The following is a 12,692-nucleotide window of genomic DNA, read 5'->3' as shown; positions in this document are numbered from 1 at the left end:
AATCATAATATTAAGGGTCTGTATCATATGACTGAAAGCTCCTTTCTATTCCTACATTCCTACTGAGTACAATGCCATTTCTTTCATGATCCTGCTTTCTGGTATTTCCTAGAGGAACTGAAATCCAACCGTCCAAAAGATACCAGTCAAATACAAGGAGTCTGCTGCCCTCAGCCACATCTTTCCCATTGAAGATGGACAGTAAATGGTGGCATCTGAGCATTCATTACAGATGGGTTCTTAGCGAAACCATTTTATCTGAAGGCTTTTATTTATTTAAAGCATGTCTTTAAACTCTTTACTAGTAAAGTCTTAGTCAAATTATGCTGGACCTCACACCTAATAAGACATTAACAGTTTTACGCATTTTGGGAAAGGATGGGAACAGAGGGGAAAATACAGATTGAGTGAAGGCATTACAGTACTCTGATTTGGAAGCGCCGAATCCCACAAGATCTCCTCTGATCTCACCAGTAACAATCAGATTATGAATAAGTAAATCTGCTATCTGTACAATCTGCACCAAGGACACCTGATGCTTTTCATGTCTCTAAGTCCTCTGGAAAGAGCAGGCTGCAGGCTGTATAAACTATCCCAACTATATGCAGCTTTAAAAAGTGTATTTTATATATTATCATATAAAAAAATTAGACAAAATCAGACAAAAAGGCCTGCCTTACCAGATTATCAAGCATTCGCATAAGAGCTTCGAACTCCTGTTCACCAATCTGCCATTTGGGATGGGATACAGTACCCTCACCTGCTGGAGACTCAGGGGAACGAGACTTGGCTTTATACTTCCCAGGATCAAGGAGCACTAAGTTGTCCGGTCCACCTGCACTGGCCAGGGTACGTACCTTAAAAACAATAGAGTCATCTTTGGCTTTCTTGTGGGGAATGGGGTGAAAACAACTAAAAAACCAAAATAACTTGGCATAAACCTAGAAGAAATCTACTTCATTTTAAGACTAAATAAATGAATAGGCTTGTATAGAAGTTGTCTTAAATCTTTGAACGTATTTGTTCTAATGGGAAGCAAATTGATAGTTTCAATACAAGTACTGGAATATTGTCAGTGAAACCAAAATTTTGGATGTCTCACCACAATATAGCAACATCACACATTGTTGTGTTAGCTCAGATCCAAGAGTTGAACCAGTAAAATATGCAATTATTAATCTGCTTGGAGGTTAATACAGCAGGCTGTATTATTACATAACATATTAAAGCTCTTACTTGTATCTCACAGGCAAGCACTAGGTTATGAATATAGTAGAAAGCCTCCTCAACAGTCTCTCCAACTGATACTAAGCCATGGTTTCTGAGAATAAGAACCTAGAGAAACATTGAAAGAAAGTTAACAGCAGTACACCAAGTATTTTCATGCTCTTGATTAAAGAATATTTGCTACTGACTAAGGAACATACCTGTCACACAAACACACTGCCCCCCTCTCCTTTTTTCTTTAATTCTACATGTAAATACTGACCTTGCTTTTAGGCCCCAAATTTTTCTGAATAACCACCTTTTCTTCATCATCCACTAAAATACCATGGTAGTCATGATAAGCTACTTCTCCTAGAGAAAGTGCTTCAGGTGAAATCGGCAAGAGACCACACTTCATTGCAGAAACCTGAGAAATATTGAAACAATTGATTTAATTTCTTGCAACAGAAAAAGTGAAAAAATATAGTGATAAGAATTAAAATAAGAACATATTTTTATGTATTAAATGAATCTATCTTTACAGGTACACACACACCGGTCTTACACTCCATCTTTAAAGCCTTTATTTTTGATAACTTTTGGACTGGATACAAAAGTCACATTGATTTTGGGTCTGTCTCAACTTGGCTGTTTTTAAACAACAGCAACATCAATATAAAAGGACTCAGGTAAAAAAAAACCAAGAAATCACCAAACCCCAAAATCAACTGCATCCTTCATTCCTTCCACTCCATTCATTATTTCCCCCTCCTGCCCCCATGCCAAAAGAAGAATTTTGGTGATACAGATAATTCTGCAGCCCTGCAGGTAAGCTTAAAGAGTATTTTTTAAAAGGCTACCCTGTAATTCACAATTTTAGGAATCTGATCATTTATCCTTAGAATGGTTGTATTAATCTGATTAATCAACTGATTTTGAAAAAATCATTAGAATGTGAACACTGAAAGTCACTCTCTCAAAACATTCCCAAGAGGCAGAACTGACTACTAATCAGTTTCTCCAAAGAGAAATATTGGGAAAATTTCAAATATTTCAGAAAACCTGGATAAACTGATAAACCTTGATAAACTACAAAACCAACAAAATACGCTAAAGCTTTTATGACTCACTGTCAAAAGATCATACATAAAGGTAAAGGACATACATGTATGACATACACATTTTCCAGTGACAGAACTCAACTTCCTGTCTGATCATTCGGGTAACAACCCAGTAAGGATGCGCTGATTCAAACGGAACCATACTTGAAGACAGACTAAAAGGCTCTCTGCCCACCAAATAGCAAGTAAACCTACAATTAAGGGGACCCATCTCTTTTCCCTTTGGGAGGGGTGGGGGAACAGGACACAGGACAAAGCCAGAAGTGAGCTTACCGCTGCTCCTGCTGGTGTGTGGATATGGACAATGCATTTGACATCAGGTCGAGCTGCATAAATTGCTGAGTGCAACGTAAAACCAGCTTGGTTTACTCCCAAGTTAGTGCTTCCACGATCAACCACATCTCCCTGAATATTGATTTTAACCTGGGAATGAAAAGAATTATTTTCATAATCAAGACCAAAAAAAAAAAAAAAAAAAAAATCTGATTTAATTCAGCATCTACCACAGACTCTAAAACCATTTGTCATCAATTATATCTGAAATGCCTAAAGTTTCCCTCAACAAGCTGGACTAAACAGCCAGCAGCTTTCAAGGGCATGAGGTGATTCACTGCCCAAATGACCTGGCACCTCTTTACAGGCAGATCAACTGGAGGACACTGACGGTGAACATGGGCAAAGAAATCCCTCAGATACCTCAGCAGTACCAAAACCAGTCATGTTCAACAACATTGTTCTAAACATATTACACAAGAGTAAAATATTCTCTAGGATAGAATTTAAAATGACATATATATGAATATATTTACATACATATATATATATGAATATTTCACAGCTATGAAAATTAACAATTGCTTACCAGACTAGATGCAGTGACTTCACTATAGAGGAGTCCAAAAGGTACAATAAGGAAGTGCTCTTGCTCAGAATTTACTCTGGCCTAAAAATAAAACAAGAGTAAGAGTTACTGAGATTTTATTTAAGCATACAAGAAGACCCCAAACCATTAAAGTTACTTTTACATCCTGATTATGGAATTGGCAAGCATGCCTGTAACACACAATATGACTTTCACGTATGCTACAACAGATAATCAATGCACAGCACTGTTAATTAACTCATGTTGAACAAAACCAGATGGCAGTAACGTGGCAGAGTCCTCCAGATTGGTGGAATTTAGTATACCCTTATATTCTGTTACAATGAAACTCACCCACTATGAATAAAATGAACAATACTGAGGAAAATGAGAAAAAAAAGTTAATTCTTTCAGTGGAATGAGTTTACACTCCAACTATATTTCTACCCTAGTAAGACATATGGTATAAAGCAAAAGGCTGTGAGAAAATGCAAGAATTGGCCCACAGATCTAAACTGTCTTGATGCTGAGAAGGGTTTCATCACTGATGCTGGTTCCTGTGAGACATCTGTGAGCAGTACAGCACCCTTGCAAATTTTCTACCAAGTATCCTGACCTTCACTTATGTTTTTTCTCTCTCATCTCATTCAGACAATCAGGGGTTTATAATACAAAAATAGCTTTGGCTTCAAAGCTTTTACATCTTGGGATGCATCTCTTAGAAGTCTGTACAATGAAAAGTACAAGACATCTAGGTAATCAAGGTGCCTTTTGATGGTGAATTAATAGCTTTCCTAAGTTTTACCGGACACATGAAACAACTCCCTACTTTGCTATGAGTCTACCCAGCATTTGGGTAGTTTGTGTTGTGGGTGGTTATTTTGTTGTTTGGGTTTTTTTAATTCAAAGTTATTTATGAGTTTTGAATTTCCCTGAGATGCAGCTACTTTATGCTGTTTCTGCCTCATGTCTTCTACTACTTGCAACATTAAATACACATATACTTTGCTATAGTTCTACTGTAGGGAAAAAAAAAAAACCTAGCGAGTAGTTGTGCAGTCACCCAAAAGCTAGCACAAGTCTAGTTTCCTTTACAACCAGCTGGGAACATGCTACAGCATAAGAGCCTTAAACTGAAGCAGCTGAAGTTAATCTGTACTTTTATGAATCACCAAAGTAGTTCTTCCTTATAGAAGTGCAAATCATCAAGAAAAATCTCTTATTTATTTATGCAAGACAAAGAACAAGCATTATTCAAAATATCCCAAAAGCTAATAAGAAAGCTCAAATCAAAGACAAATAAGCAGAAAGACTTGCAAACCACTCTGCTTTAGGATTAAATCCAAATAACAGCTCATGCCCTCAAAGCAAACCAAGACTTGGTGAATGATGTCTACCTTCTGTAAACCTGTAATCTCAAATTCTGCCTGACCCTGGAGGCACCCAAGTTTACTCTGCATTATTGCACTTGACATGAAAACCCTGGAGGTACCCAAGCATACTCAACATTATCATACTTGGCATGAAAGCTCTTGATGCTCTGTAATTCTGCTTCTGCATCAGGACTGCACCAGTCTGAGCAATTCCACATACAGTAACTGTCAGTGATTGATAAGGATCCAAAAAAAAGCAATGATACTCCATCCAACTCCCTGATATGCCCAGATGGAAATTGTGAGGGTATGAGAGCGCATGCCATTCTCCTCTAACACAGAGGCTTATCATCCTCACAGAAGGCAGTTGTACCTTTTCTCTTACTTCACAAGTGCACTGGCAGAAGCTTTTAACTTGAATGCAATCACCCAGTAATTACAGCATCCACTCACAAAAAAAAGTGAAAACCTGGAGTGAAACACTAGCACTGCACAAAGTGGTAGCATTCACCACATTCCAAAGTGTTGTGATACTACTTAATAAACATAACCTTGTTCTATATCAGCTTCTGAAGATATAATTTATCTTTCAGTCATCTTTCAGAAGGGTGTTTACTGGAGGAGCTTGTAAAAGACAGGAGAATTATGACTTGGGAATGCTGCTGACAAACCAAGAGCTTTCCAGTACCTTCACCATTCAGAAGTGACTAAAACACTTTCGGAATCTCATTTTCCAAGCGCTTTGTCTTCCACCTCAGCTGCTATCTTCCTTGTGCTCCTCCCCAAAGAAAGTAAACTTGAGGCGTTCTACCCCAACCACATGCCCTTGCCTCAACCCCTCCCCTTGACATACTGCTCTTCCTTACATTTATCTTTTGCCTCAAGTACAAACATTCCCAGGGCTGAACTTTACACTAGAAAGCCATCTCCAAATCTGCTTGCCTAGTAATCTTTCCATTGCATTAATGTCCCTTTTACCAAATCAATTCTCCTGTCACGTATGAAAAATCTGGAGGAGGCAGAGAGCTGTTTACAAGAACCATTACGTTGGATATGTTCCTTTACAAAAGGAACCGAACGATCTAACTGATACTGTCTTGATCCTATGCCTACACATATCATTTATAAACTTCATCTGTTCACATATAATATGCCCTGAATTCTCAAAAAGCAGTAAAAATAATATTACCATATTTCATTCCAACTGCCAACTAGAAGAACTGAAAATACATAAAGGACAATCTCTACTATGTAGAATAAAAAACAATTCATCTCTGTTAGAACAACAATTGACGGGGCTGCACACCACAGCTGTGACTTTACTCATGAGACTCATGTTGATCGTTCCTCTGATGTATAAAAGCTCCTTGATTTGACCCTCTTGTCATTATTTTTATGGATGCCAGAAATTACTCAGTCACAAGGAAAATTGTTGGCATGCTGCATTAAGCGGAGAAGCTCGCTCCTGTTCAGAAATACTATGGCTTCTTTTTCAGAAAGGCTGGTACCTGAATTACAACATTCAACAGAATCACTAAGAAGATATAAAAAAAGCAAGAAAACTAAGAAATTACCTCATAGAATAACAAATACAATTATTCAAAGCATTTGAGACACCAAAAGACTGAGTCTTTCAGTAATCTTTATCTCATTCTAAGAATTCTCATGTACACTCTCTCAAGACTCTATTCAGACTGTGGTAGCTGACATCCAAGCTAAGATGCAATGACAAAGCTCTTCACTATTATGCTGCTTTCAATACCACTTTGCTCTTATCACACACAAAGAGAAAATGACAGAGAGGGGAGGGAAGCCATTCTCTTGTATGTTAAAACAATTGGTTTAGTTATCTGTTGATTCAATACTCACTGTTATATGATTGTAAATAAGCTGAGACCAGCCAAAGAGATCTGCTAATCTGTAGAAAGCTGCCAGTTTGCATCGTAACAACTTCTCCCCTTTTTCATAGGCAATGGAATCTGACCCTCTCAGATCATTCACTGGTGTTACCATGCCAAGACCTGAAGAGAAAGGGTAAAAAAAGCACAAGGTAGCTTGAGCTCAGTAAATGTTCAAATTTAGCAACATGCACAACTATTATATCAGTTGCTCTTACTGGTTTATATAACACATTAACCTAAAAAATGGACAGCAAATTTTTATTCCTACAATGAAACAATTTATATTACACAAATATAATGACAATCTTGAGCAAGGTTACTCAGCTTTGGTAGACTCAGCGTTCATTTCCTTCCCTACCATAAATTAGTGCTAATGTGACAGTGCATTCCTACGCAAAATATTTTTTTCTTCTCCCAAACTATCAATGGTTTGTCAAATACATTGTCATTGTTAAAAGAAAAACGTAACCCCAAATATTCCACTTTTTGTGATACACGTACTCCCGACAAGGTGAATTACACACCTGAAAAGATGCACACAGGTTCATTTATTAAGAAAAATTAAGTACAAGCTAGAGAGAGGAAGATTATGGTAAATAATACAAATGCTGTAATTCTAATTACAGTGCAATTAGAAATGTGGTTAAAAGTAACTGTCAAAAAGCAGAACCAGGCCATGCTGCAGTCATGAACTAAAGATTTGTTTTGGAGCACAGGCAAGGATTTCTTTTATCTTAACACAAAACCTGTGTGTACATGCATTCGCACATTCTGGGTTTTTCCTGCTTTGTTTTGCTTGCTGATGTTTCTTGTCTAAAGCTTCACTTCACAGGAGAAAGCTGCAAACAGTATTTCAATGGCAAAATTAATTAGTTTCTAAAGACCTTCACTGTTACCAGACTACTAATGAGTGTTTGATTTTCCTGAAGAGAAACCATGTCATGATTAGCAGTATTTAAATATTTTAAAATTTTTAATAGCACTGAGTTATCAGGCTTATTTTTCAATTCAGATACCATCCTTGAAATAACTTTTGATATAAACTATATAAATAACTTTTGATATAAACTACATACATGAATCACATTGCATACCACTGAGGCATTTAGTAACTAATCAATTAATTTCATGCATTCAGTGTTCTCATGAGCAGAACAGGATAGCAACTGAACTTCACAATACTCTTTACTTCATTCACACTGTCTTCATTTTAAGCCTTTCAAGAAAAGAAAAACAAAGAAGGAATTCACTCTGATCACTGAAGGTGCACTCACTCATGTTTAATGCAGCCATTCCACCTTGAGGTGCTGCCGGGTAGACATTTGGTACATGTGCTGTCATGAAATCCGCAATCTGCTGTAAAGCCAATAAACCTGTTGGGTTCTTCCCCTTCTTAAACTGCTCCTGGATCATGGATTCCAGTTCTTCACAGAAGGCCTGGCAACAAGACATTACATGCTGTAATGCACGTTTAAATGAACTTCAGCCTTTCATACACAGCTTCTTTCTTGCACTTTGATGGAACCATCCTACACTTCTTCTGAAAAACACCTCAAGGCAGAAATACTGAGTGCATGCTGTAACTTCAAAACATTGCTCTCTGGAGCTCCAATGATCTGAGTCACTTGGGGGTTTTTTATGGAAATTCCAGCATTCTCTTTTCAAGTAACAACAAAAGTCTTTGAGCCTCATTAGTATGAATTTCTGGAAGGAGGAGAATGTACTTTAACACAAAATGTGAACATAAAGGTAGCAGAACCAGAAAAGAAAATTTGTCACTCTGGCTCATAGGGAGCTGAGAGCCAAGAAGGCACCCAGGAATACAGAAAACAACGAACATTAAATTTTTAAAACCTGTTTAAACAAGGGGTTGTTTATATTTTTCCCAGGTGTTTTTTTTGTTGTCATTGTTTTGTTGTTGTTGTTGTTGGTTTTTTTTTAATCTGTTTTAACTTGGAATGAAGAAAACAGTTTTTACTATTGCTAATAGCTCCTGCTTTTGACAAGAACACTGCAATTTGTACTGAAAGAGAAGTACTGCAGTCATTAAGTCATTACTTTTTTATTAAGTGATTTATTAATATTTTCATAAATCAAATGGGTTGACTTAATAGGAAAATTGTGAACGTACCACCACATCCCTATTCAAAGTGAAGTTATGCCACATAATGTTTTCTATCTGAAGTCACCCACTAGTTATTACAAAAGGAACAAATGCTATGAAGGAAAGTTTGTTTGTGCACTATCTCCCCAAGGGAACATCTTCAATATTAAATGTCAATCATCCATACTTCAGTACTGTGCACCTTTTCAGAAGGAGATTATAAAAATATTTCATATGTCCAAATCCCAAAAGAAAAACTGAGTACAGGACAGAACTGCCTTGTATAAACTACTCTTGAGAGAGTTACATTCAAACAAATATATGAAACCAGTGGAAAAATTGTTTTAAAAGGCTTAGATGGAAAATATGAAAAAAATGTTGATGATTATACAGAGAAAACTGAAAGCCAGACTGTAGAGCTGCTTTGTGAGTAGACCATAAACACTCAAACACATAGAATGAGGAAAAAAAAAATCAGAAAAGGCCAATAAGAAAAAAGAACAAATGTATCTAAGATACCACAAAATTCTCCAATTCCGTACTGACAGAGAAAAAAGATATTATATTTGCCACTTTAAAGATGAAGCATTTCTTTTCTTACTGGGCTTTGAAGAATCATGGAGACTCTCTTCTTCTGTTCCATCATGTTAAAATCCTGGCGAAGGTCAGGTGCCATATTTCTCTCTCTCAAATATTCTGGATTATTTTCATCAACTCGATCAAAATACCTCTCTTTATGAGGGGCTGTTGTTGGAGGTGGTGAAGTCACCACCCCCACACCCGAATCACCATTCATAGCACAGTTTTAAGGAACCTATGAAGAAGGACAGAAGAGGAATAAATACATCAAGCAAGGAAATGATTACAAAATTCATACGTGTTTCTACCTTCAAAGTAATACTTCAAATCCATCTAAAATTAGCATGTCTTCCCAAATGAGAAGCAATGTTTGTGCAACTGGATAGCAATATTCTAGAGTAGGAAAAAGGATTTTAATATACAGGATCAGAAAAGTAGGCTAACAAATACGGAAAGTCCAATATGCTATATAAAATCATGCAGCACAAAACTAATATGGGAGCTCCCATTTAAACTGGGGAAAAAAATAATTCCTTAAGCTGTCTGGCCAGATTGGTTTTTAGAAGCATGGAAATCATCCCAACCTTCTCAGAGACAATGACAGAAGTTCCAAATATGAGGTCTAAGCTCATAGGTTTGGGGCTTTTGTCTTCTAGTTTTTTCCTTAAAAAGTTAAAGTAGACATAAGAAAAAGAAAATTGCATAAATCAGAAATTAAACCATCACTGCAATTAGTATATTACACATGTTCATTAATATGAAGAATCAGCTCCACCAAAACATGCTTGGACTGCCAACACATTCCTGGATACAAACTCAGAAATCTTGACTTCACAACCCAAAGTTCTTTTCACATTTATTTTAGGTCCATTCAATAACATGCACATCACTACATTAGCATGTGCTTTTTGGAATCTGGAAAGCACAAACACACACAGCCCCCACTCCCTGGCCAGAGTTCCTTTCAGTTTTACATGTTGTAGTCAGCAACTGCCTGTATCTACCAGAAAGGCTGAAAGCTCAGCCAGTATTGCTCATACACACCTCTTTCTTCCACTCACAACAATTCCTTAGTGTAACATTATCCCAGTTTTCTGGGCACAGCATTATAACCCTCATTCCAAAATCCTTCTCAGAAGAATTTTGAAGCCTTCCACTGACAAAAAGACAGTTCAATAAAGCCACCCTCACAACACTTGGAGATTCAAGACTCCAGTTCCTGATCACCTGATATATCAAATTACAACTAAGTAGAAAAGACTGTATAGAAAAGACTTCATGTAAGTAATCATTCATCATCTGCATCTAAAATTAGTAATATGTGTCTCTATTCTTTTGCCATTTTTAGATTTTTGTTAGGGACTTATCTTAAACTGCTCCTAATTTGCTTAGTAATTTATTTACATGCTTATTAGCTAAAACCACTTCAGATGTGGATGCACATAGCAAAGGCAACTTTACATAAATTTTGAAATGCAGATTACGTTAAACAAAATCATTGCAATGAAGAAAATTATCAACTTCAAGGCTCCAGAATTAGCAGATTTCATCCTCTTTAATTCTTACATTAGGAAAGAAGTTTCAAAATTCAACTTGTTTCTTATATCAGAATGAGAAAACCACTGAACTGAGACAGTTGAAGACAACGAGCAAAATAAAGTATTTTCCTTGACTCTGCAGAACAGGCTATTACTATGAAAATCTATGTTAGCACTTAAACACTCAATGATTTCCACCCACTGAGTTACTAAATAAACACAAAGACACCTCTGCAGTGCTTAAAATATTTCATTTTAAAGTTTAGACTTTAAAAATTGTTTTCTTCCCTAAAGCTCACATGCACATCTCTATTATTTAAATTGCTCACTTTCCTTCACCCATGGAGAAATACAGGGTACAGCAAGGAGAAATAATGCTTTTATCCACAAGGAAAACCTTTTAAGGTATTAGACCTAGGAAATTTTAAGCAAGTGAAGTTACAGCAAAGTAAACACCTCTCCTTTGGCAGCTTCAGATGTCTAATACACTCCTAAATTCTCTTCCTCCTCACAACCTCCAGCCTGCACTATCTGCCACTTCCTTCCTTGAAAATGCTTTTGAAGGCCTACTAACACGTTTTCCAACCTCCTGAGCTCCATCAGCCAAACACCCAGGGCTTTGCTGGAAAAAAATGGGCCTTACTCTCCTACAGTAACAGCTCACTTGGCCCAGCCGAAGTCTGAACTTCACCGGCCCCTGCGCTATCAAAACAAATCAGGGAGTTTAGAAACAGCACAATGGCAAGTGAAGACAACTGAAACGACTCAAGTCATTCACTTTATGCTGCACTCTGCTGAGCACAGCCACAAATGTGTCTTTTCTGAAAAGCAAAGCATAGGAAAACTAGGAAGTTTGAGCTTACCACCATCAGAGAACAGCCTGCCCCTGCCTGCTCAGGCTATGTTTAAGTGTCATGTTTTTGTGTACGCACAATTTTATTCAAATTAAACTGTACACACATCTGCAAATGTAATTTTGCATTTAATTATTTACACGAATTCCATCCTACTTTCAGAGTACCAAAACCTATTTCCAAATGAATGACACTCATAATTACTCCACTGTTTCCTATTCACATTGGAGAGAAGCTGGTCCCTAACAGCCCTCGAGAGCAACATTCAAATGGGATCACAGTGTCTTGCCAAAGTTCATTACTCCTCCAAACGAGTACACAATGGCATTCAAGAAGGTCTTGGGAAGCTATTACTTCATCACTATGTAGTAGCAATAATTTCACATGAAAATCAATGATTTTCAGTGATGATTTTATATCTAAGGTTAAATATCTGTTTCACAGCGCAGTTTTGCAGACACCCAAAATTAATGGCATCCCCCTTGCAAGGTCTAATAATTAATTGTTTTAACATAACTGTAACAGTAATTGTTTTAATGGCTGTCAGCTACTGATGTTAAAGGGACCAACTTTCAAACTAGAAGCAGACAGGCTTGACAACACTTTGTAAAGCCACTGAAATTTATTTATGAGTTTCCTTGAAAAACCCTTTGGGAGTAAGGCACAATGAACTCTCCAGTAATAGCTTCAGTAATATGAATACCAACAAATAAATAAAAGGAATCTGAACACACCATGGGGAATGGCCAGTGATTCTATAAACTGGAAGGTCACACTGAAAATCACAACAGTCTGCCCAGGCAGTAAAAACACATATTAGGGGGAAAAAAAAATAATAAAAAAAAATAATAATAATATAAAAATATATATATATATATATTTATTAAGACTGTCTTCACATCCATAACATTTCAGTACAGACATTTTCTTTCTGATGTAGTGCACTACAGCCCCCCAGTAAGATAAGCTGTAAAACCAGAGGACTTTCTGCCATGATAAGTGTTTCTAGGGGAGAACCTGTTCTAACACAACTGTGCCCAAAAAAGCCACACCCTTAACTGAAAAAGCCGTGGCTGGAAAATGTAAGCGCACAAAAACCTGCCAGAAGCAGTTACTGTCAAATACAGACAGACAGAGGCAACAGCATCTATTAC

The 12,692-nt window shown here is 37.0% G+C and overlaps 1 protein-coding gene across 18 annotated transcripts in view; it reads right to left on the bottom strand.

Moving 5' to 3' along the window:
• The window catches only part of ADD1 (adducin 1), a 61,237-nt gene that overhangs the window by 22,115 nt on the left and 26,430 nt on the right, over positions 1–12,692 (bottom strand). For all 18 annotated transcript variants that reach the window (XM_040063776.2, XM_040063763.2, XM_040063778.1 and 15 more), the window contains exons 2-9: positions 9,169–9,381; positions 7,738–7,900; positions 6,432–6,583; positions 3,190–3,270; positions 2,601–2,750; positions 1,490–1,633; positions 1,237–1,335; positions 681–857 (exon numbers count right to left, since the gene is read on the bottom strand). In XM_040063776.2, coding sequence (XP_039919710.1) covers positions 681–857; positions 1,237–1,335; positions 1,490–1,633; positions 2,601–2,750; positions 3,190–3,270; positions 6,432–6,583; positions 7,738–7,900; positions 9,169–9,363 — 1,161 coding nt within the window. In that variant the 5' untranslated portion in view covers positions 9,364–9,381. The remainder of the gene's footprint in view (positions 1–680; positions 858–1,236; positions 1,336–1,489; positions 1,634–2,600; positions 2,751–3,189; positions 3,271–6,431; positions 6,584–7,737; positions 7,901–9,168; positions 9,382–12,692) is intronic.

Source organism: Hirundo rustica, chromosome 5 (assembly GCF_015227805.2).
Source record: "Hirundo rustica isolate bHirRus1 chromosome 5, bHirRus1.pri.v3, whole genome shotgun sequence".
Taxonomy (NCBI): Eukaryota; Metazoa; Chordata; class Aves; order Passeriformes; family Hirundinidae; genus Hirundo; species Hirundo rustica.
This window is presented reverse-complemented; position numbering and strand designations above follow the sequence as displayed.